At 54.2% G+C, this 27,188-nt stretch overlaps 2 protein-coding genes across 25 annotated transcripts in view; one reads left to right on the top strand and one right to left on the bottom strand.

The window, feature by feature from the left end:
- Window positions 1–234: 234 nt before the first annotated feature.
- On the bottom strand, window positions 235–10,930 carry CKMT1A (creatine kinase, mitochondrial 1A). 2 transcript variants are annotated; one of them, XM_071754025.1, is made up of 9 exons: window positions 10,801–10,930; window positions 3,822–4,020; window positions 3,380–3,475; window positions 3,041–3,262; window positions 2,452–2,537; window positions 1,432–1,555; window positions 1,152–1,286; window positions 684–809; window positions 235–485 (listed from the first exon to the last, which is right to left on the bottom strand). In XM_071754025.1, the coding sequence occupies exons 2-9, from the start codon at window positions 3,981–3,983 to the stop codon at window positions 369–371; spliced, it is 1,068 nt and encodes a 355-aa protein (XP_071610126.1). In that variant the 5' UTR covers window positions 3,984–4,020; window positions 10,801–10,930; the 3' UTR covers window positions 235–368. The 2 variants fall into 2 exon arrangements, with proteins under 2 accessions (XP_071610126.1, XP_071610125.1); XM_071754024.1 differs by lacking the exon at window positions 10,801–10,930 and adding an exon at window positions 9,335–9,628.
- The window catches only part of PPIP5K1 (diphosphoinositol pentakisphosphate kinase 1), a 43,515-nt gene continuing 26,586 nt past the window's right edge, over window positions 10,260–27,188 (top strand). For 3 of the 23 annotated variants that reach the window (XM_071753992.1, XM_071753988.1, XM_071753983.1), the window contains exons 1-19: window positions 10,271–10,519; window positions 15,270–15,439; window positions 15,718–15,892; window positions 17,437–17,632; window positions 17,720–17,810; window positions 18,400–18,485; window positions 19,262–19,416; window positions 20,315–20,416; window positions 20,661–20,822; window positions 21,636–21,757; window positions 22,206–22,307; window positions 22,436–22,522; window positions 22,957–23,032; window positions 23,262–23,371; window positions 24,244–24,329; window positions 24,735–24,863; window positions 25,368–25,489; window positions 26,219–26,401; window positions 27,013–27,154. In XM_071753992.1, coding sequence (XP_071610093.1) covers window positions 15,746–15,892; window positions 17,437–17,632; window positions 17,720–17,810; window positions 18,400–18,485; window positions 19,262–19,416; window positions 20,315–20,416; window positions 20,661–20,822; window positions 21,636–21,757; window positions 22,206–22,307; window positions 22,436–22,522; window positions 22,957–23,032; window positions 23,262–23,371; window positions 24,244–24,329; window positions 24,735–24,863; window positions 25,368–25,489; window positions 26,219–26,401; window positions 27,013–27,154 — 2,098 coding nt within the window. In that variant the 5' untranslated portion in view covers window positions 10,271–10,519; window positions 15,270–15,439; window positions 15,718–15,745. Of the gene's footprint in view, window positions 10,520–10,597; window positions 10,714–13,803; window positions 14,199–15,269; window positions 15,440–15,717; window positions 15,893–17,436; window positions 17,633–17,719; window positions 17,811–18,399; window positions 18,486–19,261; window positions 19,417–20,314; window positions 20,417–20,660; window positions 20,823–21,635; window positions 21,758–22,205; window positions 22,308–22,435; window positions 22,523–22,956; window positions 23,033–23,261; window positions 23,372–24,243; window positions 24,330–24,734; window positions 24,864–25,367; window positions 25,490–26,218; window positions 26,402–27,012; window positions 27,155–27,188 lie in introns of those variants that run through there. The other 20 variants (XM_071754003.1, XM_071753994.1, XM_071753989.1 and 17 more) reach the window with 14 other exon arrangements.

Genomic DNA, 27,188 nt, shown 5'->3' with positions numbered 1-27,188 from the left:
GGGACCGCACCCGGCACTGCACCTAGCCCGGATCCCTTGCATGCAGCAGTCCCTTGCAGCCCCTCAGAGCAGGGCAGCCCCAGCTGTCCCCCATCTCCCTCAGGGGAGCAGTGGCTCGGGAGAACCCGGGCTTGGCAGCTCAGGGAACCCAGACCCGGGAGGGTGTCCCTGGAAGGGCACAGGGCGCTAGGGACATGGGTGGGTGGTGGGGTAAGAAGGAGACAGAGCCATGGCTACAGCAGAACACGTTTACGGGGTCTGGCCTGGCGCGTTGCAGGTAACAGGACACAGCGACATGTTGGGCACAGAGATCACGTAAGCTACGGGGGCTGCTGGGTCCCGTGGGGCTGGTGCTGCCATGGTCCAGCTCAGTGCCGGAATTGCGGCACTGGTGAGGGGATACGGATGTCCTGCCCTTTCTCCAGCCGCCGCTCACACTCGATCAGGTAGTTCACACCATCGATCACCAGCTGCACCAGCTCCACCTGCACCAGGAGCACACAAGGTCCTAACTCAAGGTGCCATCCACGGCACTGTGGCCCCACTCCACAAAGGGCTGGCACTGCCACCCATCCCCACACACTGCCCCAGCCCACGGGCCTGGAGATGTTTGGGTGCTGCAGACCTGTCATACAGACACTCCAGAACTGCTCTCTCCAAGAGCAGCTCTTCCCAGCACCCACCTCTGACTTCCCCAGCCGGTCCAGGTTGGAGATGTCAAAAACGCTGCCAGTAGCTGCGGTGTCCACACCACCTGTCCCACGCTTCTGTAGCCGGAGGTTCTCCAGGATCTTAGGGAAGCGGCTATCCTGGTGGTCAGAGAAGGTGTCAGTACTCAGAGAGGCCATCAGCAAGGGAGCTGGGCCTCTGCAGACAGCTGCTCCCTGGGGCACCTTGACCCACCCATTGGGCCCATCAGTGGGCTCATGAGGAAGCCCTGCCCTGGGCAGACCAGGGTGACACCCAGGTCCCTAGTCCTTCCAGCTGCGAATGCAGATGGGAGCTGGACCATACGTTTCCTGGGACAACTTGAGAGAGGTCCAGGTCTGGGTCCCATGCAGCCCTGCACCTCTCACATGGATGGGCTCCTTGCATCCCATGGCTCTCTGCAGCCCTGTCTGGGCTATCCACAGAACCAGCCATGGTCATACCTTGCTGAGCAGTGGCAGCTTTATGTGGACACCTGCTCGCAGCCCAGTGCCTAGGTTGGAGGGGCAGGTCAGGATGTATCCCAGCCGCTCGTTCCACATGAACTCCCAGCCTCGCTCCTGGATTAGCCGCTCCACCTGGGGCAGAGACACCAACAGCTGCTCAGCCCCTGGCATGGCATGCCTGCTTCTGGGTTGCTGCCCAGCCCAGCACAGGGGAACAGCCCTGCGGGGGTCCCTCTCCCTGTCTGTCTGTCTGTGGGGCTGACTGGTGGGTGCTCACCTCCTTCAGGCCCCGACAGAAGCGCTCAAAGACACGCTTCATGTTGCCCCCCTTCTCCATGGAAATTATGCGTGTGTGGTCCTCCTCATTGATCCAGATCAGGAATGTCTTCAGGTTGTTGTGCCTAGGGACAGGGCAGTGTTCAGCTGTGCTGGCAGACAGCAGAGCCCCTGTGCCCACCTGGCCACCCATAACCATGCCCCTTCTGCTCCTGTGACCATGCAGGGCAGCCAGGAGAAGCTCCTGGAGATGGGCCAGTGTTCATCCCTATAAGCCACAGCAGGCAATGGGTCCTGGGCTCTGGATCTGTGGGAGAAGGCGAGCTGAATGATGTCAGCATGTTGACAACCCTCCCTGGCTTGGGGACAGCAGCACAGCTCCTGCACCATGCAGGCACCAGGAGGGGGCTGTGAGATGTGGGGTGTGCGTTGGGATGCTGGGTTCAGGGGTGGCTGGAGCTGGGGACCACGTGTGCCATGGAGGTGTTTTCCACAGGGCTGCCACCAAGCTGCTGTGCCAGCAAGGCTGGTGGGGGTGACCACGTGTGCTGGCTGACACTCCACGGGGTCGTGGGCTGTTGTGTGGGGTGCTGTGTGGCTGAGCAGAGATGCTGGAGAGAACAGTAAGGTGGCAGGGTAAGTTTAGGGGCAGGAAGAGTGTGTGGAGAGCCAGGAAGAGTGCTGGGGATGGCCAGGGGAGCAGAAGGAAGTTACAGGGTTTCAGCAGCTCAGCATGCAAGGTGCTGTGGGATGGTGAGAGGGGGAAGCACCAGCAGCAGCGGCCGGCTCTGAACTCTGACTTCTTAGGAGGACACTGTGGCTTGTGTTCAGAGTCTGGCTACTAGCTGCAGGGCACAAGGGGCTCCCAGGACAGGCAGGAGCAGAGGGAGCCCAGCTCTGTGTCACCACAGAGCCTGGGGTGAGAGTGGCCCAGGGGAGCATAGGGGGCTCCGGGAGCAGCCGCAGAGGGCAGCAGCATCCCCTGCCCTTCTGATTGTCCAATTCCAGGGTGGATCCTCACCAGATCCCTCGGGCGTCGGGCCAGTCCCGGGCCATTCCTGCTGCCGTCAGGAGTGGGGACACTGGCTTGTCGAAGAGGAAGTGGTCCTGGAGAGAGAGTGTGTGGGCTCACTAGGGCTGCATGGCTGGTGCCAGGGCACCCTGTCTCACCAGCCCCAGCTGCCCTGCAGGTGATGCACAGTGGCTGCCCCAAGCAGGACAAGCTTTCCTGCTGTCCCCACCTGTAGGCAGGAGTCCCTGCCTCCCTGGCCAGAAAGACACAAGGCTGCTGGTGCACTGCCACCCCATACCAGGGGCTGGTGTGGCACCAGCCATGTGCCACATGACCACTTCCCCTGGGCATGGGCAGGGACATGAGGCAAGAGCTACAAGGGGCTGTGAGCTGCTGGAGCTGTGTCCAGGGGGAGGGCTGAGCAGCATCATGAGCACCCTCTGCCCCATTGTGTGACTTTGATGGGGAAGGATGCCCTGATCCCACAGGACACTAGGGCTGGGAAAGGAGGACATGGCCTCCTGGAGAGGCAGTTCTGGGGAAAGGGTCCTGCCCTGTGGGCACCCAGGGTGGCTGGCTGGGAGCTGCATCCACTCACATCAATGAGCTGCTGTTGCTCCTTCTCTGTCATCTCGCTGAGGCGGTAGTACCGGCCGGCCAGGTCTCCGGTGAGGCCGTTCAGTGCATCCACAGTCACCTTCTCCACCTCTCGCCGCTCAGCGCGGGTGCAGGCTGGCGGCAGGCTCAGCCCACGGATGCTGCGCCCAGTCCGGACCCGGGATGAGAGCACGTATCGCTCATCAAACTGGCCAAGCCTTATCTGGAACAGAGATGAGCCGGGCAGTGCTCATGGGGTGGCACTGGTGCTGGTGGAAGCCCTGTCCCCCAAGACCCAGGGCAGGTCTCCAAGCATGGCACCACTGCCTGGCTCACACACCTTGCTGGCATCCAGGTCCGTGATATGCTTCATGGTGCGGGGGTTGTACCCATTGTGCCGCTCCTGAATCACGGGGTCAAACAGGTCTGCAAACACCTGGAAGCAAGCAGGAGGATGTGCAGCTGTGCCAAGAGCTCTGCACAAAGCCTCTGCCAAGAGTGCAGTCCCACTGCCAGTGTGGGGGACATGGCAGCAGGGGACAGAGGGTGGCTGGGAGCCACAGCAAATCCTGCAATGCAAGGGGCTACCCAGGCTGCCCAAGGAAGTGGGACTTGGGGCAAGGAGAAGAAGATGGCACGGCTCTGAAGGAGCTCTGTGTCCCCAGGGGCTGGCGAGGAGGAGGTGGGCAGTAACATCCCCAGCTGATGATGTGCCACAGGTACCAGACCTGCTCTGGCACCCCAGGGAGCCTGAAGCCTGACAGGGCTCCAGCAACACTCACCTCATAGGTTTCCTCATCGCCAGCCACTATGCCCACTGTCTTGATGAATGGGTGGCCAGGGTTGTCGACACCTGTCTGGATGCACTGGTCTAAGGTCCATCCATTTGGGGTTGCTTTGTCACAGAGCTTGGCATAGAGGGCTGGTGTCAGGTTGCTGGCCATGCAGTTGTTGTGTTTCCGCAGGTCTGGGTACTCAGCGCTGCAGGAGGAGAGACTGATGAGTCCTTTGGGGCCAGGGGACAGCAGTGCTCCTGCCCTGGCCCCACAGAGACCCTCAGGGCAGGTGTGGGCATGGGAAGCTCTGGGGAGGAAGGTCAAGCTGCTCTGCTTGTCCCCACCAGCAAAAGCCAGCAGGGAGAGAGAAGACAGCCACCAGCACCCCACGGGGAGGGCAGGGTGCAGGCCGAGCTGAGGGCTGACACTGCCACAAGGACAAGAGTCCACAAGCAGACCTGGCCGATTGTTGGGGTGTGGCCCTTATCAGCCACACACCAGGGGCCCACGGTTGGGAGAGCTCAGCAGCCGAGCGGTGGGGGCTATGTCAGCCACAGGCCCTCTGGGGCACTGGCAGCTGTTGGGGGACAAGCAGCCAGGGTGGCCTGGCCATGGAGGGGGGTCTAACACACCTTCCCCCTGGGGCTGCCCCAATGCTGCCCCAAAGGGAGGGGGTTGCCCCCGCTGCCCCTTCTACCCCCACCAAGTGCAGCCAGCAGGGCAGGCAGGGCACACAGCCTGTGCAAACCCCATCGGATCCCCGCATGCTTGGGGGCAGGAGATGGATTGGCCCCAATCCGCACCAGTGGGAACCGCCCTGTTCTGGCACAGTTTATTGTATTAGGGAGACGCTTTCCTCTAATCAGCTTAGTGAGAGGCCGTCTCCTGACCTCATTCCCACTTTAGCCAGGCTTTGTGCTTGTTCTGTGCTCAGGGGGGATTGGTAAGGCAGGACCCTGACAGTACTCGCCTCGGCCAGATCCCTCCTTCTAGGAGGTGGTGCCTCCACTCACCTCGGCAGGACAGAACTGCCCCAGCCAGCCCAGGCAGGCTGGAGAATGGAGGGGTCCTGCAGCCTTGGGGACACGTTACCTCTCCCAGGAGGGGTGCTGCCTTGTGTGTGAGGGTGTCCATGTGGGAAAAGGGGATGTGGGGCTAGGGCAGGTCCTGGTCGGTGGGAGCAGCAGGCAGCAGCACCCCCAGCAGTGAGCCCTTGGCATTCTCCCGGTCCTGCTGCAGGGCAGCGGCTCTGGCTGCAGCCCGTCCCGTGCTGCAATGCAGGGTGCTGCTGCCGCCTCCACCCTGGGTCTGCAGGCCAAGGAATGTGCGTTGGCCCTTCGCCTACTGCTTGGCTACTGCTGGTGGCTTCCTGCGCTTTGCAGAAAGCAAGGAGGTAGGGCTGACATTGTCTGCTCCGCACAAGAAAGGGCTGGCAGCTCCAGCCTGGGGCAGTGCCAGGAGGCGTTTGCTACAGGCAGGAGCTCGCCCCAGGCCGTGCAGGCTGAGGGCTGCTCCCCCAGCCCACACACATCTGTGCTCTGTTCAGATGCTCCAGTTCAGAGGCTGACTTGTACACGGGACACAGCCTTGCCCCAGAGTCCCCCGCTGCTCCTGCCCTGCCTCCCCAGGGAGAGATGCTCTGATATTTTGACGCATTTGCTGATCAGAATGGGACACTTGGACAAGTCCTCCCTGACCTCCAGCTCAGCTGGTGCTGTCTGGCATGCCGGGCCCATAGCTTGCTGTGCTTCCAGCCTGGGGGCAGCAGACTACAGCCAGAGGGACAGCAAAGGTTGCTAAGGAAAGCAAGCTTACTCCAGTAAGCAGAAGACTGCTGAAGGTTTCAGCATGCTGCCTGCTGCGGGCAGTCTGTATCTTCACAGAGGTGTTCAGAGAACCCAAAACTCCGAGTCCCTCACCCCTGCCTGCAGCATCTGTGCTTGCTGCAGTGCAGGTTTAGCTCCTGGTCTGAACGCATCCTCTCCAAGAACAGCCTTGAACCAGAGCCAACAAATCTGGGAAATCTCTCTTCAGCCTTTCTAGAGCACCTGGATGAGGCTGGATGGTGCCAGGCAGTGGATGGTGCAGGCAGTGCAGGGATGAAGGTGCTGCAGGCTCAGCCCTGTGCTCACAAGCAGTGCCACACAGAGCTGGAGCAGCACCGCAGGGGACACAGCCCATTCCTTCAGCCAGTTGAATCCTGGCACTGTGCCCCTGCTGCATTCTCCTTGGTGTCCCCATGTCCTCTGCTATAGGCATGAAGGCAACACTGCACTTGGCCTTACTGGGGCTGCCTTGTCCCCTTAGGTTTTGTATGCAAAGCTGGTCTGTGAATTATGACTCTTTCAGCACCATATTTGCTGTCAGGGTGGTGGGACACTGGCCTAGGCTGCCCTGAGAAGCTGTGGCTGTCCCATCGTGCCTGGCAGTGTTCAAGGCCAGGCTGGATGAGGCTTGAAACAGCCTGGTTTAATGGAAAGTGTCCCTGCCCATGAAGGAGGGTTGGGACAAGATGAGCTTTAAGGTCTCTTTTGACCCAAGCCATTCCATGATTCTGATTCTATGATCTTTTGTTCCCAGTGCCACGTGGCTGAGCAATGGGATGGGCTCTCCCCCTGGCTGCCACAAAGGCTGGAAGCGTCTTCAGTGGGAGGTGGGTGTCTGCCATGAGGGCAACTTGTTTTGGGCCCTTTGCTGCCGCTGGTGCAGTCCTGCTGGGCCGCCTGGTGCTGCCGCCTTTGTCTGTAACCCCAGGTAGCATCTCCCTACAGGTCCTGCCCTCTCTGCCCTTTGCCCGGAGGTGCTTCACACGGATGAGACCTGCTAAGCACCCAGCAGGTATTATTAGTCCATCTAATGGGCAGCACTTCCTGAAGTGGCACCTCCTGCATCTCTCTGCCCTTCCTTACGGCAGCTCCTCATGGCTAATCCAGCACCCTCCAGCACTCTCCCCAAGCCACCAGCTTGCCAGCAGTAGCAGCAGGAGCGGCGTGCTGTCAGGGTGCTGCAGACAGCCCAGCAGATCGCTCATTTCTGCCTTGAGGAGGGGGCTTGGGCTTTGGAAGGGAGCCCTGGAGTAACCATCTAAATGTGGCACCATGCCTGGTGTGGGACCTTGCCTGGCACTGGGCACATCCCTGCTCACATTGTTTCTGGGGTGTGTCCATGCCCACTTGGTGTGGCCATTTGTACTGTGGCACCTTTGCCAAGACACTGGAGCCCAGTTCAGATCCCTCAAGGCCGTTACCAATGTCTCTGTAACTTAAAGACTAAAGGAATAAGCCCCCGGCTGGTTCACTCACGCCCACAAAACCATTCCCAAACAGACCCTCACAGAAAAAAACATAGAGCTTCTCAGCCACATCCCCTACCTTGATTTCATCCTCTCCTCCAGACTCACCTCAGACCCCTCCTTTGCCCAGACAGTGCCTGGCTGTTTCCCCAGCCTCTTCCTTGTTTTAAGCACCAGCATTCTGACCTGCTGCTTTTCCCCAGCCACCAAGCACAGCCAGCTTGGCCCCTGCCCCTAGCTACAACAAGGACACAGCCGATGCTTTGTGTGTGCAAGGGGACACTTGTGTGTCCAGGTTTGCAGGAGACAGGTCAGCTCTCCCCAGCCCCAGTGCCCTGTTTGCAGGAGCAGGGCATGGGTGGGATGCCAGAAGGTCTCACAGGTTGTGGTGGTTTTCCCTCACCCTCCTCACTCAGTGAAGACCTGATGTCTGTGGCCCTGCTGTTGTTCAGAAAACTTCAAAATACATCCCTCTGTGGAGGAGCATAAACAGTAACATCCAGCCTTCAGCGTTCTTCAAATTCACTCCATCTGCCTTCCCTCATTTCTGTGGCCCGATGCCACACGCCCGAGCCCCCTGCGCACAGCTCTGCACAGGGCTCTCCGCCTGCAATGCAGCGCTGCTCGCTCACTGCATGGTGTTTGGTGCAGGGATCACAGCAGCCGCATGTGTTTGGAGCAGGAACGTGCTGCCTCCTTCCCCACTCCTCTCCTTCACAGTGCGCAGCCTCTGTGAGCATCAGGATGGGGAGGAAAACCCAATCCTCACTTTCCTGACCTGCCTCTGAGCTGTGCCAGGCTGAGCAGACAGTGACGGTGCAAGGCAAAAGGACAGGATGGTGGCCACCATGTCCCTCTCCCCTCTCAGTCCCTACCCTGCCTGGTCCCTGTGAGGCACAGGCAGCTCCTGCCCCCAGCCCATCCTGTACCTGGGCTCTCCATGCTGCTTGGGCCAGGCAACACAGACAGGACATTCCTTGGGGGCTCCACGTAGCAGCCTGGCCCTCCTAGGGCCTGCCTAGGCTCCTCAGGCCCACCCAAGGTAAGGAGCAGTTCAAAGCGGGCCTGACACAAGACCAGAGCTGCAGCTTGAACCTTGGCACTACTCTGCAGCTCTGGCACTTATCTGGCTTAAGGGATTAGGCACAGGTTGTGTAAATCGGGCCAGCGGCTCCTGCAGAGCCAGCATTACCCCAGAAGTACCCCTAAGCCAGGCCACAGCCAAGTGTGAACCCACCCGGCCCTTCCTGGCCCCATTCCCACCTCCCAGGAGCCCTGGTTGCACACCTCGGGGCTCATCCAGACCCAGAGCTTACCCGCAGGCTGGGCACCCGCGGGACCCTCAAGTTCTCCCTTTAAAAAACTGCCCCCGGGAGACGGAAGAGTGAGACCTGCCAGGAAACCTTTTCTTTTGGATAGAGAAGTCCCTGTCCCTGAGGCAGTCGCGTGGGAAGGCTGGTACAGCCAGATGGGGTCGGGCCAGGAGCTGTCGCCAGCCCCGGGGCTGCCCGGGAGCTTCTGTCCCTGCTCTGACTCCAGCTCTCGCTGCCCGGGTGTTCCCGGGTGTTTCTCCAGGAGGAGAAAAGGAGCCCTCTGCTGCGTCCTGTTCCCACCAGGACATTGGCAAGTCTTCCCTGACTCCCCCAGCAATGGGGCCGAGCCTGGGCTAATGTCCCACCCTGGCCATGCTGCTCCGCCGGCTGACCCTCCTCCCCGGCAGTTCCCAGCACTTGCCCCCTTCCCTGTCCCGGTGCTCCGTCACCGGCCAGGTGACGAGGCCGAGAGGAGATGGCCAGAGAGGTACCCACGACCCCCGCCTCAGCGGGGGTCCCACGGCGGGGCCCCGGAGCAGCCCGGCCAGTGCGGGCGTGCCCAGACTGGCGAACAGGGCCCGGCGCGGCGCGGGGGGCCGCCAGCCGCTCGGGGAGGCCGGGCAGGGCGGCGGGGGACCCGCCGCGGAGGCGCCACTGCTCTTGGGTGCGGGAAAGGAGCCGTCCCGCCGAGGGCCACCGGTGCCGCGGGTCCCGGTGCCAGCGGGGGATCGCTTCCCGGGCGTCCTGGGCCCCAGCCTGCAGAGGAGCACCGTGCATCTCGCCACCCCCACAGGCCTCCCCGGGACCCCCTCCCCGGCCGGGGAGCTATGCGCCCTTCCCGGTGCCGGTGCCGCAGAGCCCGATTCCCGCCCGCCGCCCCCCATACGTGCGCCACCGTCTCGTGCGGCCGGTACCTGGGCGGGTAGCGCCGCCGCTGCCGGTCGCCCGCGCTGACCGAGTCCCGGGAAAGCAGGAAACCGGCGGCGAGGGAGCCGGCACCCACCATGGCCAGGAGGCCGGCAGAGCGGCGGGCGGAGAGGGCGCGACCGAAGGTGCTGGCCATCGCGGAGCAGCGGAGAGAGTGTGGCGGGGCCGACGGGCGGGCGGGCGGACGGACGTAATAATGGGAATGGGAACGGCGGCAGGAGGGGGGTGGGGGGCGGGGAACCGGCGGGGCATGAGGGGGGGGCGGTGGCACCGCCACCTGCTCGGGCGCCCCTCCCGCCCCGCCCCGCCCCGCCCGCCGCCCCGGGGCCGCCGCCGCCGCCTTCAGCACCGAGCGGCGGACAGCGCCGGGCCGGGCCCCACACCGAACCCACGCACGGGGCCTCGAACCGGACCCCCTCACGGTGCGGGTGGGCACGGCACGGCACGGCACAGCACAGCATAGCCCGCGGCGGCCAGGGCGCGGCTGCGGGAAGTCCGAACACCTGGAGACGGGAGCGGCGGACGCAGCTCTCCGGTGTTCCGGCGTCCCGAGACCTAGAGTGGTTCGAGGGCCGGCGGCCATTCTGGGCGGCACAGCCTGGGGTGGGCGGCGGCCACCGGCCTCCCGCCACGGTCCGCGCCACCACTCGGCGCCGGTCTCTCCCTCTGCGGTCCCCGCACTCCGGGGCAGGACGGTCAGTCAGCGCACCCCTTGCCCGCGGCTCCGTCGGGGCCGCACCGGCGGACTTTCACCGGCGGGGCATGGAGCGCGCCCCGTTCTACCGCCACGGACCGCGGGGGACGGGAGCGGCAGTGAGCGCTGGCCGGGAGCGCAACGCCCGGCTCCTCCGGCGCAGCGGGACCGGCGGCCCGGCAGAGTTACGGCCCTGCCCGGGGTCCCGCAGGGCGAGGAGGGCCCGTGCGGCGCCGTTGCCGTGGTAACGCGGGACCCGGCGGCGATGCCCGTGCCCAGCGCAGGGCCCGAGATCCACGTGCGCGCGGCATACTCGGACCGCAGCGCCCCCTGCTGTCGCCGCCGCCGCCACGGCCCGCCACGCCGCGCTCTCCCGGGGCCCGCCCCCCTCTCCGCTGATTGGCTGGCTGCCGCCGTCAGCAGCCCCTGATTGGCTGACGCCTGCGCCGGCAGAGAAGGGTGCGCTCGGAGGCCGCAGGTGAGCGGAGGGAAATGGCGGCGGCTGGGGTGGCGCCCCCTGCTGCTGCCGCCGGCGGGGCCGGGATGAGCCCGGGGCTGGGGCGGGGGGCGGTGGCTGCGGGCTGGGCAAAGGGAGAGAAGCGAACGGGGGGGGGGGCGGCCGGCCCTGCCGCCGCTGGGCCCGGCTCGCCGGCAGCTGTCGGGGAGCGCCGGGTAGGTCGCAGCTGCGGCCGGTCAAGGCCGAGCCGGAGGCCTGTGTCCCCCCGCGCGGGTCTCTCGGGCCCGGTGTGCCTGGCCTACCCCCGGGCCGAGAGATGTCCTTCGGCGGAGGGCGCAGCAGGCCGCTCCGGGCGCTGCAGCGGGCTCTGCCCGGGCGGGCCGGCGGGGGGGCTGTGGACCGTCCCTGACTCGGCTGAGCGGTCCCGCAGCCCCTCCCCGCGGCTGCGGGGTCTGGCGGGGAGCGGGGGGCCCTCTGGGATGCTGCGGCTCGGCCTGGCCGTGGTCGTGCCGGTACCTTTGTCTGGGCGGCGCCGATCCCGTCCCCTCGGCCTCGGGGCGGCTCGCGGAGGTCGGCCGTGTCCCGGTGGCTGCCGAGGGGAAGGATCCGGTCCGGTCCCCGGAGCGCCGGGCTGTGTGTATGCATCGGCCCCGTTCTTGGGCGGGAGCAGCGCTGCGGTCCGTTTGTTGCTAAACCTTTATTAACAGTCTCGGAGAAATTCTGATGGTGTGAAGAATTTGTGCTGTTACACTTAACAATCTCGTAAATCTCGTTAAAAATTCTCATTAAAACCATATTCTGAGACAGTAATTGATCAGAGGAGCTGACACAGAGGAGCTCTGGGAACAACAACACTTGCTCAGATGCAGAAGTGATAAACCAAGAGGTTTTTAGTAAATCTGCAGATGGTGTTGTTCTGCTCAGGAAACTGGATCGTTTTCCCTGTTGCTGTGTTGGGTTTGGAGGTACTGGTAGATTTGGAATTAATAAATACGCTGGTCGAGCAGGCTGAGCTTTACGTCTAGAAGCTTGATTTCAGCTTCCTAGTTGTGAAACACATTGAACTGTGTTCATAGAGCATGGAGATCTTTCTTGGATACACCAGGTCCAAATAGCTTTTAATTATTAACTCTGGAATAGGCATTCTTCTGAAGTAATTAGGTGCCTGTGATAGGAGTACAACTTTCACCTTTTGAATCTAAGTATGTAATTAACCTGAATACCATAGCTCTTGTGACAATGGGGGTAGCTTTCTGGGCAAAGACACTTCGCTGAGTGCATAGGTACTTTACTGATTGAGGCCTAAACTTTCAGGGTTTGGGCTTTTTTGTTTGTTTGTGTTATCTGGTTGGTTTTAGTGCCCACAGCAGTTTTAGGCAGTTGAACAAGACATTGCCAGCATTAGCATTTTAAAATGTCAGGCATGTGTATCCGTAAAGGTTATGATCCTGCAGAGGCTCGTCCTGGTTTAAGTCATGCTGTGGAAATCATCCTTGTAGCCTGTCTGCCTGCATTGGTGCCCTGTACCCCTCAGACCTCTACTGATGCTCCCCAGTGTGTGCAGACCCAGTCTCCCTTCCTGGAGCAGCCACCAGCTTCATTTGGTTGCTGCAGCCTTTGTCCTTCAGCCTTCTGCTGTAGGGGCTGTGCTTTCAAATTGTGCATCTGCACCTAGAGTGGGCTGTGTTTAAAAAATAAACCAAAAAACAACACCCAAACCCACTCGTAGTGGCTAAAGCTACACTTGAGTGCAAAGTCAGTACAAGACCTGGCCATACCTTCTTCTCTCTTGCATTTCTGGTACCTCAGAAGTGGGTAATAAAGAATAGGCCTCTTTATTCTGTGAACATCTGAACAGAGCCAGAGTGATCTAATGGGGAACAAAAAAACAACTCCCTGTTTCATTTCTTATTGCTGATGCATGGTAATCTTAAGGAGCTGAATTAGCCCCGGGGCACTTAGAGGCAGGATCTGTGTCTCAGTTTCAGGCTGTGTGTCAGCAGCTTCTGACTGAAGGTGTTTAGGTGATTAGGGTAACCTTTGGTATGGTTGTGTAGCATATCGTAACTGCCCTTCCTGGAAAAGGTGTGCAAGAATGTCTTCAGCTGGTGTGGCTGGTGCCTGTGTACTTCCTTCTGTATTTGGGATGGGACAACCAGGCCTGGATATTCCCAATAAGCCAGAAGCATCTTTACTTCTTTGTGTGTGTGTGCCAGGGCTGTGTTAACGCTTTTGTTTCTCTTGGGCAACACAGTCAGCAGCATGAATTCAACACAATTTTCTTGCTGTGATTAGTGAAAGGTGAGACCTGCAGATGTCTGACCTCTGGGTGCAGCAAGCTCAGGAAGCAGTGAGGATGATGCAGACCATTGACATCAGGCACTGTCAGTGCCTCTCTCTCAGCTGCAGGTTTGAAGAGGTAACAATGTGGTGGTGTCATGGGCAGAGCACAGTATTATTTCTCTAAGGGAAATTGCTAACTCCTGGTATAGAAACTCTTTGATAGCCTGTATGATGATGGTGGTCACGATGATGATGGTGATAACCTAGATGATGATCACTAGAGCTGATGCAGGCATGGTGGGCAAAACCTCCAATTGCTAGTCTTTGACACTAGAATAGAGGTGCATGTGTCTGTTTCCCTTTAAAAGCAACAGTCTGCCTGAGTTTTAGATTATTTAGTTATGCCTGTAGCTAAAAGTTGTGTTTCATCACAAGTCTGTAGGCTCTCTTGGTATAAATGTAGTCAGTTAAAGGATCTACTTTACAGAGAAACCTGAAAAAAGATCTTGATTGTACCCTTCCCCTTTCCCCACACCAGAAACAACCTGAGATAACGAGGTTTTTCCCTGTTAACACCAGGGAATGCCTGGTCCATCCTTGGCTGTCAGATTCAGCGAGGCTTTAGGTTTTGACCTGGTTTAAGTGTGGTGTCACAGCCTTTATCAATACTAAGAGCAAAGCAGAGACTTTTTTTTCTTGGATGGGTGCAGGAATGTAGAGAACCGTTGCTTTTGTAGTTCTTAGGGCAAAGGTTTTCCTGCTTGTTGTGAAATGAGGCAACCAGGTGCCACTAATTGCCAGGTAGAGGGCATGAGCTTGTGCTCCTAGGCTTACCTTTTATTGGCCCCCTAATCCTGCTTGTGCGCAGTTGGGGCCCGCCCTAATCAGGCACAGGTGGGTTTAACACAAGCTCATGCCCCCTACCTGGCAATTAGTGGCACCTGGTTGCCTCATTTCACTACACCTGCTGCTTGATCTGTTTTTTCCAGGAGGGAGGGGAGAGTACAGGATTGGAGAAACAACTCTCCTCCTTCTTGCATTGTTTACTTCATTAAGTCATCAGCTGCCAAGCTGGTAGTGTACTTGCTAGGGTCTTGTGCTGTGCTGGCATGCTGAGGCAGCAGGGCACAGGAATGAAAATGCGTCCTGAGCATGCTGGGAATTTTACTCCAGTCGTCCTATGGAAATAGTAGGGCTATACAGAGCACACAGCAGAATTCCCGTGTAGCCTGGTCTGCTGACACTGTTGCTCCCGCCAGCAGAGCATAGGTGGGAATTACAGCTTGAGCTCTGTTGGGACACTCAGTGCTGTACCTCAAGGTCTGTGTGGGAGCAGGCAACACCTGGCTTGGTGATCAAGCAGGAGACTGGCTGAGCTGGGAGTCAGGCGGAGCAGCTTGGAATCACCCTCAGCATGGTGAGTACAGAGTCCAGTCTCATTCTGTCTCCTCTGGTCTCAGTTGTGCTGGTGTTGGCTGCCTGGTAAATCTGGGTGGCTGACAGGCTGGGTGCCGATCCCGCACTGGGCAGCATGATGTGGGACCTGCTCTGCTGCCCTCCTGCTCCTCTGGGGCCTCCCAGTGCTTACCCTGTCCTTCCCAGGAGCCTGCAGTCTGTCTGTGGGGAGCTGTGCTTTATTTCTACCCTTCTTTCCAAGGGATTTCCACAAGCAGCTGGGTTGCTCTTTGAGAGCTTGTTTCTTTTGCCTGTTCCCACCCTGGTCAAATGGATCAAGGCAACCTTCCTCCTTTGCTCTAGGTGAGGAGGTTCTCACCTGCAGCGGGACCATGTTGGCAGCCGTTGGTGGCATTGGGTGTGCCTCTGCTCTGTGGGGAGGAGCTGCCAGGGGACTGGGGATTGCCAGCTGTACATCACTGTACAGGCTCCTACAGTGCACTGGCTGTAAGGGAAAACCTGTTCAAATGAGGAGGAAACTCTGGGGAGAGGTGGAGATCACGTGAGAGCATGAGAATCAGTGGCAGAGAGCATCTTGTGTCAATTTTTAGGAAGCACTTGACATGAGGTGTTAAGAGCATCCTCTACTAAAGGTTGCACTTGGTTATGTGGAAGGAATGCTTTTCACCTTTTTACAGTTGGGGAAAACACACTGAAGGGCAGTGGCCTGAATGAAGGGCAGTGGGCTGACATTTTTGTGTGTGCAACTATGGTCAGAGATGAACAGCTGTGTACTTTGTGTGGATGGGTCTCATGTACTGGGTATTCAAACCTTACCATTTCTGTGGCAGTCAGTGCTGTTGTAGGTGACAGTGCAGGACATGGTCCTTTCCTGGTGTTCATGAAGCATAGCTTGGATCCTGATAATCTGCTTCCATGGTCACAGAGTAAATCAGAGCCAGCTTGCAAACCCAGGAGCCCCGACCTGCAACCCAAGCTCTTTCTGCTGCTTCCTCTGTGTTCTCTTTCCTTGCCAAAGAGTTGTCACTTCTCCATTTTCCCTCCTCTCAAATTGGTCTCTCTGTTACTGCAGGTCTTCTTGAGATGAAAGGATGAAAATTGGCAACTGGAAAGTCACTGTCACTGTCCTAAGCTTCATCCTAACTTCTGGAGTCTCAGTTGGTGCCTTTGGGTGTACAAGCCTGTGAGAGTGTCAGCTGTCCTCTTCCATGGTTTAGACAGTGGCTTGGACCATGCATCACTGTAAGCTTCATGTGGTTTCAGCACTGGTGGTTGCACTGTCCCTTTCCCAGTGGGTGCAGTGGGGTTCATTGCACAATGGAGCTGCCTCTCTAACATGAGCCTGAGTCATGGATCCTCTCCCACCCCCAGGGTCTCCTCCTGGGTAGCATGTCCTTGGGCTCACTTATGCCAGATCAGTCCCTGCCCTTCCCGCTGTCAACTTCATCCCGTAGCACAGCCAACCCCAGGCTCACCCTGCCCTGACCTTCTCTGTCCCTTTTTGTACCCTGTGATTCCAGAGCGGGATGGTTGGCCACCGAAGCTGCAATGTCGTCCCTGACGACCTCCAGTGAGGGAGAGAATTCTGCTCCCAGGTTTGTTGTCGGTTCCAGGGATGATGAGACAGACTTTCTGGGATCAAACATGAAGACAGATGAAACTGATTTCTTTGAAGATGAAGAAGAGGAGGAGTCGGTAAGGAGGTCTGGGCATTTGGGGTTGGGACATCTGTGCAGGATTCCTGGGTCTCAGCCAGGGTTTGGGCGGTTGTGGCTGAGGCCGCAAGCAGTCGGGACTTCAGGCACCGGGATGTGGCATCGGGCTGTGTGGCATGGCCCTGGGGAACAACAGTGTCATTTCTGACAAGACATGTTGCACAGTCACACTGCCATGCTTGCTGCCTCACACTGATGTAGATCCCAGACCATCTGGCTGGTCTTCTTCAGGTATAATAGTGGATTTCTTTATCCTAGCTGCTTAACCCTCACACTGCTGTAAACCTCCCTGTTTATCCAGGGAAATTTTTTAGGAAAACTGGGAACTGCGAAAAGGCCAAAGGTGTGTCTGCAAAAAGGAAACATTTATTGTTTTCTTTAGCCTCCAGGGACAATATGCAGAAATGAGAATGATCTCCATCTCCTGGCTGCTTTTGGCCCCCATGCAGTGCTATATTAAATGTTAGATTTACTGTTCTGCATCTGGGACTTGGATGGTGCAGGATGCTGCTGCAGGCTACGTGCATTTCTGGGACCTTATGCCAGTGCAGTGGTGGTTTCTGTTGTCTCAGTTTCCATCACAAGTGGGCTGGGGACTTAGGAGCCTATATGGGCTTCCTTCAAACCCATGTGGTGTTAGGTACTGTGATGCTCACTGAGAAACTTGTTTATCACGTGTGGTGAATGATTTGAAACCCTTTCACTTCCCAGCTGTTGTTCTTGCTATGGAACCTTGGCTTTGCAAGTCAGTGCAGTAATTTCTGAAGTCTCAGGTTACGGTTTAAAGCCACAATTGTTTGTGCTGGGTAACCCACGGTCCTGTGTGTATCACTTCAGATGATCTCACTGCATCTAATCCTGCTTGGGCTATAATTAATCTATCAGGAAAACATCCAGTCTGGGGTTTCCTCACCCGTTCCTCCGTTACGCTTCCCTGTGCTTTTTGTATGCATACCTTCTCTTTTGACTTACTCAACTTAACTTTGTCCTACTGGATCTTGTACTTTTATCAGATATATGGAAGAACACTTGATACTATTTCTCTTTTACTCATAGCTACTTGCTGTTGTAATCTCCCCTTCATTTTTTCTCAGATAAGACAAAAATACCAAGCTCCTGAACTTTTTGCTATAAAACATTTGTGGCTCTTCTGTGAGCTTGCCTAAGTCCCCCAGGTGTCTTGGTGAGTTATGAGCCAGAGACCATGGTGTGGGGTTCCAGTCCCTGCTGCTTGTTCAGGTGCCAGATATCTATTTCTTTCCTTAACATCAGTGCCCAGTGAAAGGAGGAGGCACCTACTACCTGGCAAAGAAGAGGTTGTTTTGGGATGCTCCTTCATCATGTCCTTCAGTCAACTCTTAAGTGGGAGCTGGAAGTGTGTGTAGGTTAAGAGTCTAGCAGGACCTGTGAGAGCATAAGGTTGTAACAGAATCCCGTGTTCCGCATTGCTGCATTTCTACACTGATATAGCTTAAATTAAGTAAAGTACTTGACTCTGTACTAAACTGATCTGTTTTTCCCTAGCCACCTGAACGACAGATTGTGGTTGGAATTTGTGCTATGACCAAAAAGTCCAAGTCAAAGCCCATGACACAGATTCTGGAGCGTCTGTGCAAGTTTGAGTATATCACTGTGGTGATTATGGGGGAAGATGTTATTCTGAATGAACCAGTGGAGAACTGGCCCTCTTGTGACTGCCTGATATCATTCCACTCCAAAGGTAACAAGTCTGTCGCAGGCCTCAGCCTAGTTGACATCTGGACAAGGGAGCTTCTACTCATTCTTCCCCCCTTCCCCTGTATTTCAGGATTCCCCCTGGATAAAGCAGTTGCTTATGCCAAGTTGTGCAAGCCATTTCTGATTAATGACCTTGATATGCAGTATTACATCCAGGACAGGTGGGTGTCTGGCCTCTCTGTAAGGCCCCTTCCCTCTTCCTTTGTCTGATTCTCCTCTGCAATATGCTGTGTAGAATTTGCCTTCCTGGCCACAAGCGGAGAAGTGAGGTGGGGAGGAAGTGGTCCTTAGCAGTGGCTTTTGGGGTTGTTTCTCCAAAACAGGGAGGGGGATAGGTTTGGGGGTAAAACCATTGAGACTTGCCACGTTTGGTTTTCTGGTGCAGATGTCTTGTAAGGAATGGCTAGATGAAGCAGGAAGTGGAAGGGGTCTCACAGAATGGGAGTTTCCCAACTGACACAGGATGGAAAGAGTCCCTGCTGCACCTGCCTGGCCTGGGCATTGAGCAGCTTAGCGTGACAGGGCAGATCTGGGGTGGGTGGCATGTTCTAGGTGTCTGGAGTAGGACTGAGGCATGCCCCATAGCCTGTAGATCTTACCAGCAGAGCACGTGCTGAGAAGTATCTGCTCGCTGTCTTGAGGCTTTTTTGTGTTCCTCTGACTTTGTTCATCATCAGTGGGAGTGAAACCTTTCTCTTGGCATGTGGAGGACCTTCTAGAGTCTTCTGACACTGTTTCTGTCCTCTGCAGGCGTGAAGTGTATCGGATCCTTCAAGAAGAGGGAATAGACTTGCCTCGCTATGCTGTGCTTAATCGAGACCCTGACAGACCAGAAGGTTGGTGTCCAGGCTCTACTGAAAGCCATTTTCACATACTGTACTTGCCATGTCTTAGCAGTTTAGGTGGACTAAAAACCAGAGGACAGAATTATTCTCTATTACCCCCCCCTCCACCCTTCCAAAGGGAAGATAAATGGTGAATAAAGATGAAAGACTTAAAATTGGAAATGAAAAAAAAATTGGAAATGGATTTACTAGAACAGGGGAAAGGCAGTAACAGAAGGGATAAAGAACAAAAATACAAATGTATACAAATATGTGTGCAACCTGATCTGGATGCTGGCAGGGATGGGTGCTTGAGGGCACCTGCTTCAGGGCTGACTCAGGAGAGGGCTCCAGGGCTCTGCCCAGCACCTGATGGATGTGGATTCTGAAGAGCATGTGGGGAGGTGGTGGTAAAGGAGCACAGGGAACAGCAGCCAAGCATGGAGTGGTTGAAAGAGAGGAGGGGCTGATGGTCGGCATGACCTTGATGGAGTATGGGCAGGGATGGGAGGGAATAGACCTCTCTGTGTGCTGCCCCTCTTAGAGTCTGAAAGCTCTCCTACTCTAGTTCCTCATGCTCAAACTCTTGACAGTAGTATTTAAGATAACCTTCAGAGCACAGGTACAGAGAATCTTCTTGAAGAGGCCCGATTCACAGGTCTGTTGTTCTTTGTGGACGAAGGCCCTGCCAGCAAAGCTGTCCGAGTGGGCAGGACTGGAGGGCTTCACCTCTGCAGCAGAGCTGTCTCACCCTTTCCTAACACGCTGCTGCTGTGCTTTGTCTTCAGAGTGCAACTTGGTGGAAGGAGAGGACCACGTGGAGGTAAATGGAGCTGTCTTCCCAAAGCCATTTGTAGAGAAGCCAGTCAGTGCTGAGGATCACAATGTGTACATTTACTACCCGACATCAGCAGGCGGCGGCAGCCAGCGCCTCTTCCGCAAGGTGAGGTGGGGGTCTCTGTCAGCTCAGACCTGTGGTTCTGAGACCCATGTGGATTCGGGAGGGAATGTTGTGACAGATGAAGGGAAAAGGAAGTTTTTGTGTTTTTACTAGACCTTGTTAGAACTTTTAGTTCAACCTTATCTACCTGGGAGTTGCAGAAAAACATGTTTTCATGGTGGTGCTGACTTGGCCTTCTCTATCTTCTGTTTTACCTGTGTCCTGTCCAACAGCTGTGGAGAGCTGTGTCCCTTGCTGAATCGCATGCTGTTTTTCCAGATCACTTCCTCAGTTTATAAAATAATTACTTTTAAAAAAAACCCTTATTTCATGCATCTACATATTATTTAAGATTATTTAAGATTATTTAAGATTATTTAAGATTATTTAAGATTATTTAAGATTATTTAAGATTATTTAAGATTATTTAAGATTATTTAAGATTATTTAAGATTAATAACCTTAAAATTATTGTTTCCTTAGCTGATGTGCAGGCATTCTGCTTGCTGCCTTACAAAAAATGGGAACATTATCATGGTCTGTGCATGAGATCAGTCAGCTGTCCTAGAAGTTGGTCTGATTTTCACCTGTCATCATTTATTTTCATTTGCTTATTAGCTGTGCTCCTTACTTCCTAGGTCTTTATCCACTGGTTTTGTTCCATGTATTTTATAGTGACTGAAGTCACCTTAACACTCCATAACTTCTCTCCTCTTTCAGGCCTGGAAAAGGACATATCTACTGCCTGTGTTTTGGAGTCTCTTTTCTTCTCCATAAATAAGTGTCCTGTAATAGCTGGGGGTTCTGAGAGGCAATCTGTTAATTCTCTGCACATCAGGCTTTTTGTTCTTCCATCTGAGAAAAGGAGCCCTCTTCCCTAAGGTGTTCGTTCTACTTTCAGATTGGCAGCCGGAGTAGTGTGTACTCCCCAGAGAGCAGTGTGAGGAAGACAGGCTCCTACATTTACGAGGAGTTCATGCCTACAGATGGCACAGATGTAAAGGTAAGGAGAAGCCTGGACCAGCCCCTTCCTTCTCCAGGCCTGGGATAGCTGAAGGTTGGGTAGTCCTTCATAGTCCTACTTCAGCTCTGGAGTGTTTGCTTAAGTGGTGAGGTTCTGACTGCAGTTTGGATCCCACAGTAGGAAGTGAGTGTTCTGTAGGGTGTTCAGAGTACATCTGATCTCTGTGTCTGCATTACCAGTCTGTCATGTCAGGCGTGTACAGTGTTGTCTGTCATGTCCCCAGGTGTACACTGTTGGGCCGGACTACGCCCACGCGGAGGCTCGCAAGTCACCAGCTTTGGATGGGAAGGTTGAACGGGACAGCGAAGGGAAGGAAATCCGATACCCAGTCATGCTGACTGCCATGGAAAAACTGGTTGCCCGGAAAGTCTGCGTAGCCTTTAAGGTTGGTGTTTCCTCTCTTCTGCAAGCAGGGTACTGCACAAATACCTGACTGGAATCTTGGTCAATGTTGAGCCTTGAGCTCTGTTACCCTGGGGTGTCTCCAGTAGGGCATCTCACATGCCTGCTGACAGCTGCTGGCCATGGCATTTTGTTGGTCAGGGCTGGCAGGGAAGGCAGGAGGGCCAGCAGCAAATGTCTTCTGTGCTGGCAGGTGGCTGGTATCCAGTGTACATCTGAGCTTTTAATGACAGAATGTGAGCATGCTGCTGACCGTCTGACCTGCACTCATCCCGCCTTTTTTCTTTCTCTGTTTTTGCCCTGGCTTGTTGCATGTTTGTGCTGTTTCACAGGTCAGTAGAGTGGGTGTGTGTCTGCGTATGGTCAGAAGCAGCTTTTGGCTGCTTGTTCCTGTTTCGCTGCATTCCGCAGCCCCCACAGCTCTGCCGATAGTTGTGGCCTTGTTTTGTAGCATTTTCTTTACTGTAAGGGGTGTCTGTGCCTGCACCACTTACTGTCTGTGCTTGAGAGTCTGGCTGGATTTAGAGACAAGAGCAGGAGAGCCAGGAGCTGCTGTCTTAAGCCTTTAGAGCTTTGGGAGGTGGGGGAAGGTCCTGATGGCTTAATCCTGCACTTGTAGGTTGGGCCTTAGAGGTAGCTGTCAAGGTCCCTCTACAAGCCCTGCTGCTGCTGGCTGTTGGCCATGTTGTCACACTGTCTCACAGTTCATGAGGTCAGGGAGTGGGGGCAGGTGTGCCCATGGCTGGGGCTCCCCACAGCCTGACCCTCAGCCTCTCTCCTCTGCTTCCTCATTTAGCAAACCGTGTGTGGGTTTGACCTCCTGCGGGCCAATGGCCACTCCTTTGTTTGCGACGTGAATGGCTTCAGTTTTGTGAAGAACTCAATGAAGTATTATGATGACTGTGCCAAAATCCTTGGGTATGTGAAATTCAAGTTTTGGTAGCAGGCAAGGTAGTACACAGCCAAGTAAGATGAATGTGGAGTCCTGATCAGTGTGTTAGGGAAGTCTAAAGGTGTTTCATATGGAGACATTTGTTCAGCCAGTGAAAGCTTGGCTCTGGGAGAAATTATTTAATCACTTTTAGCCCCTGGAGCTCCTGCCTGCATTGGCATTAGCTGTCTATGTCTGCAGCAAGATCTGTCTTGCAGGAGTTTTCATTGTATGCTAAGCCCATCTACAGTATTGGTGATGTGAAGGCAATTGGTGTCCCTCTGGGGTGCTCTATCTAGCCCATGGTGAGACAGATGTCTCTGTGAGGAAAGGCAGGAGAAATTCTGTCTCTCTATTCAAAACTTTCAGCTGAACTGCTAGGGAGGAGGTGGAATGGAATTTTCTTGTGAGTTTTGTATTCTTAATTTCTCCCAGAAATATCATTATGCGGGAATTGGCTCCCCAGTTCCATATTCCCTGGTCCATCCCAACAGAGGCAGAAGACATTCCCATTGTCCCCACAACTTCAGGCACCATGTGAGTACCTGCTGTCTTCTCAAAAGCATATTGGTGAGGGCTACATGAGGGGCAAAGTGCAAACCCTGCCCAGGTGACAGACATCACCCAGCAGCTTGGCATTCTCCATTTGTCATGTGTTTCCCCAGGATGGAGCTTCGTTGCGTTATTGCAGTCATCCGGCATGGAGATCGTACCCCAAAGCAGAAGATGAAGATGGAAGTTAAGCATCCCCGGTAAGAATCAAAGCAGGAAGATGCTTGCTGTGCTCCCGGGAAGTGAAGAGGGCACTTTCTCTGAATCCAGAGGCGGAGCAGAAGGGCTGGGTGCATGGGAGGCAGGGCATTCCCTGGCTCCTTCAAGCAAATGATTTCTGCTCAGGTGAGGGAGTGCCCTTTCCCCATTAGGATCCAGGCACCTTCTTTGTGAACACTGGAAGAAAAGGTCTGCTGGGTGCTGCAAAGGGAAGTGCCTCCCTAAATGAGAATTGAGTGTCTGCTTCCTGTTCATACCTGTGGCTGGAAATGCTTGGGTTTTTTCAAAATTTCTGAAGGCCGAGAAGGAGGCTGCAGGCTCTGCAGAGCAGAGCATAGAAGCATGTGAAGGGATGACAGTGTTTGTAGCACTGAAATAACAGAAAATGAATCAGGGTTCTTTGTCCTCTGTTCAGGTTCTTTGAATTATTTGAGAAATATGATGGCTACAAGACAGGGAAGTTGAAGCTGAAGAAACCAGAGCAGCTGCAGGTGAGGGGAGTTCTCTCTGGGGTGACTCTCTGGGAGATGCATGTAACACAGATACCAGAATGAGGCAATTGTTTGGGAGGGTGGAAACCCTGAAAGCGCAATGGTCTGTCACAAAAAGCCTAGCTCATTCCCTACCCTGTGCGCACTCAGCAGGGTGCCTTGCAAGAGTACAGTGTTTAGTCTGAGGCAGAATTGCTGGGTGTGTGAGACAGTGCATGCTCTCCAACAGGAAGTGCTGGACATCGCACGAGAGCTTGTGGTGGAACTGGGAACCCACAGTGACTGTGAGATTGAGGAGAGGAAATCCAAACTGGAGCAGCTGAAGAGCGTCTTGGAGATGTAAGGGTTCTTATCTCAGGGTACTGTTTGTCTCAGAGCTGTGGGTCAGCATGCAATGTACAAACAAGCTGTGCTGCAGATGTCCTGGCCACCTGGCTCCCAGAGTCTCCTCTGGGAGGAGGTCAGAGTCTCCTGCCTCCTCTGTTAGCAGCTGTTCATGAAAGGTGCCATGCTCACCTTACCGCCGGAGCCACTGCTGACTCTTGTTGCAAGTGTGTCTGGTTTTTGGCTAAACAGCTTCCTTTGCTACGGGAGAGGAACTGATGTCCTGTAGGGACCCCATGGATATGAGTGATTTTGATAAATTTTTAACAAAACCTTGTTTTAAATAAGGCTGTCCTGGTGTCAAAAGAAGGAGCTTGTGAAACATGTTTGTGTGCTCTTACGTGTTGTACACAGGCACAAGCAATGTCTGTGTTCAAGCTGTGACTGTGGAGCACGGGGTGAATTTTTGCCATGGTCCCTTTCCCTGCTCTTTCTGCTCATTAGAGATGTGGTTATCCTCAGAGCAGCTGGAGATCATTTTTTTTTTTTTTTTTTTTTTTTCCCTCTGTGATCCCATTAATTCACTTGTTAAAGATGTAGGTAGAAATTAACTAAAGTCAATTAAAGCCCCACTGGGGGGTGAGAGCAGCTAAAGAGCAGGCAAGTAAGTGTATCTTTGATTTTCATTTGGGGGGTTGTTTAGCTTCTTTTGGAAGTGTGTGCCAGATCACAGGTAGATAGCAAAAAAATTGTTCATGTTCCTTGTCCCTTGTTGCAGCAGAAAGTCTCTTATCTGTGCTGTATTTTTGCTGCATGCTGCCCAGGGACCTCTGAGTGAAGTGTGAGTGGAGTTGATATGTTTACATTACCCCTCCTCCTCGTGACAGGTATGGACATTTTTCTGGCATAAACCGTAAGGTGCAGTTGACCTATCTGCCTCATGGACATCCAAAAGCTGCAAGTGAAGATGAAGGTAAAGAAACCTGCTGTTGCTGCCATGATCTTAAAGCCTGGTGTTCAAGAGTGTGTGCAGCCTTCCTACTCATTATCAACAGCTGGACATGCAAGCCAAATGAGTGGCCCATACCTTGCCTTTGCTCACATCATATGGGGGGAGTGATGCATATTGTAGTGCACCATTACGTACGGGATGGTGCCACGGGGCTTATGCTTCTGATTTCATGAAGGTCAGCCTGTACTTTCAAAAAGTAGAAACTCTTAATTTTGTACTTGCTTGTTTGGTTCCTAAGGATTTTGCATCTGCCTTGGGTTGAGGATGCTCCTCAAGGCTCCAATGACAACCTCTTTTTCTCCCCTTCTCTCCCCCTGCAAGCTCTGCTTTGAGATGTGTTGTAGTGAGTATCTCCTTGTCTCCTAGAAGCTCGTCGAGAATCTTCCCCATCTCTTCTCTTGGTGCTTAAGTGGGGTGGAGAGCTGACACCAGCAGGAAGAGTCCAGGCAGAGGAGCTGGGGAGAGCCTTTCGCTGTATGTACCCTGGTGGCCAAGGTAAGCTTTGTCCCTCCATCTCTGGTCCTCTCCTGGCCCTGTGCCAGGCTACCCAGCCCAGCTGACTTATCTGCACCCAAGGGGTGCTCCAACATCTCTGGGATATAGGCAGCCTATACTCAGGTCACTGTTTTTTGTTCTGTGGAGTTGACCTGGTAGCGAAAGATAATTTGAGTTTTGCACTTGAAGATCCCAAAGCTGGCTAGAGTGTTTGCTGCAGTGTTAAACTTTATTATGTCTTGGAGCATTATTTTAATTACTGTGCCAGTAATTAAAAAGGGAAGCCATTCTAGTAAGATGCATTCTGATGCAGCAAGTACAACTTAAAATTTAGGTATGATTAACAAGGAATTAAGTCAGATAAAGAGAACAGAAGAAATCTATTTTGGCGTACAGGTAATTCTCTACATAGCTTTGTTACAACAGTAGAGTTCATTGTCTAAAGCAATATATTCAGCTGATAGTTTTGCAGCTGTCAGAATGTTGAATTTGTTCTCTGCTCAGGTGATTATGCTGGTTTCCCTGGATGTGGCTTGCTCAGGCTGCACAGCACCTACCGTCATGATCTCAAGATCTATGCCTCAGATGAGGGACGAGTCCAGATGACAGCAGCAGCTTTTGCAAAGGTCTTTCCTCTCTTTTGGGCAGTAGTTTTGCTACATTAGTCTTAAAATATGCCAGTTATAAAGGAAAACCTCTGGTGAGGAGGAGCTGTCCTAGGATCTTCCTCTGTGGTACACTGTGCTCATAGCAAGTGTCTGGGACAATAGTGGAGATCCAGTGTGGCTGCATGTGTGTGCTACCTTTAGTATCCTGTCCAGGACAGGTCTCTGACCAGAGAAGGAGTTATTTACGGGGTGTTGCTGGTTGATGTTAGAGTACCTGAGTTGCTGAGTATTAATTGCTTACAAAAGGAGAGTTTCTTGGATGACAGCCCAGTCACAGGGGTTTTTCCCTGACTGCTGAATTTAAAAGATGAATAAAATGCCTTTGGTGCAGTGTGGGGTAAGGGTAGGGGAAAAGGCAGGTTCATCTGCAGTTAAAGCTTGAGCCAAGGGGAATCCTGTGGTGACCTTAGCTAAGCTTCAGAGCCTCTGCTGTATCAACAGTTTCCAACAAACTGAGTTGGCTGCTCTACAGTTGCCTAGGCAAATCTGGGGCAGCTAGCCTTTCACCTCCAACAGCTCTAGAAGCATGCCATGTAATTGGTGACTGTAGATTCTGTTGCTGTAAAAATGCTCTTAAAGAACAGATGAAATTTCACTCAAGGTGATTAAAGGCTGGCTGTGAAACTACCAAAAATGTCTGTTGCTTGGGTTGCAAATAACTGAAATCTTGTCCTGTATTGCTTTTAGGGTCTGCTGGCCCTGGAAGGAGAGCTGACCCCCATCTTGGTGCAAATGGTGAAAAGTGCCAATATGAATGGTCTCCTGGACAGTGACAGTGATTCCCTTAGCAGCTGTCAACACAGAGTGAAGGCACGACTGCGTGAAATCATGCAGAAGGATGCAGAGTTCTGTGAAGAGGATTATGAAAAGGTAAAGCACCTGTGTGGCTTTATTACCTTTTATATCTGTAAGGAAAAAGCAATGCTGCAGTTGTGTTATGTGAAGCCTGCTGAACAGCTCTGTGCATGTGTGAACAGACCTTTTGGATACAAACCCTTCAGTGCTCAGGTCAGTGTCTTGATAGCTGCAGAGTATAGAGCATGGGCTACCTCTAGAACAGTGACCAATAAAAGCACTATAGCTGCTTCTCTGACAGGTACCCGAAACACTATTTTTTCCCAGACTCTGAGATATGATTAGGAGTCTGAAATCCATTACCACTGAGGAGCACATTTACCACCTTGAAGAACTACTAAAGACTTCTTTGAATCCGTTCTGCTCAAACACAGATGCAAAGTGAGATGACAGTGAATATTGTAGGTGTATCTGATGTGATAGGAGCAGTTTTTTACTCCCTTTGAGTTTGGACTTGAGGAAGTTTTTAAAACATGCCTAACTACCTCTAGGAACAGGCCAGATTATTATGCTCAGTTGGGAGCACAACTTTTGTACCTAATCAGAAAGTGGCACAACTGCGAACGGCATTTTGTGTTCCTGGTTTGTAAAGATGCTGGCTAATCTCTGCTGGTGTTGTCTCTCAGCTAGCACCTACAGGAAGTGCTTCTCTGCTCAACTCCATGACATTTATCCAGAATCCAGTAGAGGTCTGTAACCAGGTGTTCACCCTGATTGAGAATCTCACCTCCCAGATACAAAAACGTCTGGAAGACCCAAAATCTGCAGGTGAGCGTCAGAACTGAAAAGGGTCTGGAGCAGA

This window comes from Heliangelus exortis, chromosome 11, assembly GCF_036169615.1.
Source record: "Heliangelus exortis chromosome 11, bHelExo1.hap1, whole genome shotgun sequence".
NCBI classification, from domain to species: Eukaryota; Metazoa; Chordata; class Aves; order Apodiformes; family Trochilidae; genus Heliangelus; species Heliangelus exortis.
Note: the sequence above shows the minus strand (reverse complement) of the source record. Positions and strands in the feature narration are given on the sequence as shown.

Coding starts and splice junctions, on each gene's coding strand:
- CKMT1A (XM_071754024.1), bottom strand. CDS start 9,483: ATGGCCAGCACCTTCGGTCGCGCCCTCTCCGCCCGCCGCTCTGCCGGC. Junction 1,556..2,451: donor CCCGACGCCCGAGGGATCTG/GTGAGGATCCAC, acceptor CCCTGTCCCTAG/GCACAACAACCTGAAGACAT. Junction 1,287..1,431: donor TCTGTCGGGGCCTGAAGGAG/GTGAGCACCCAC, acceptor TCTCTGCCCCAG/GTGGAGCGGCTAATCCAGGA.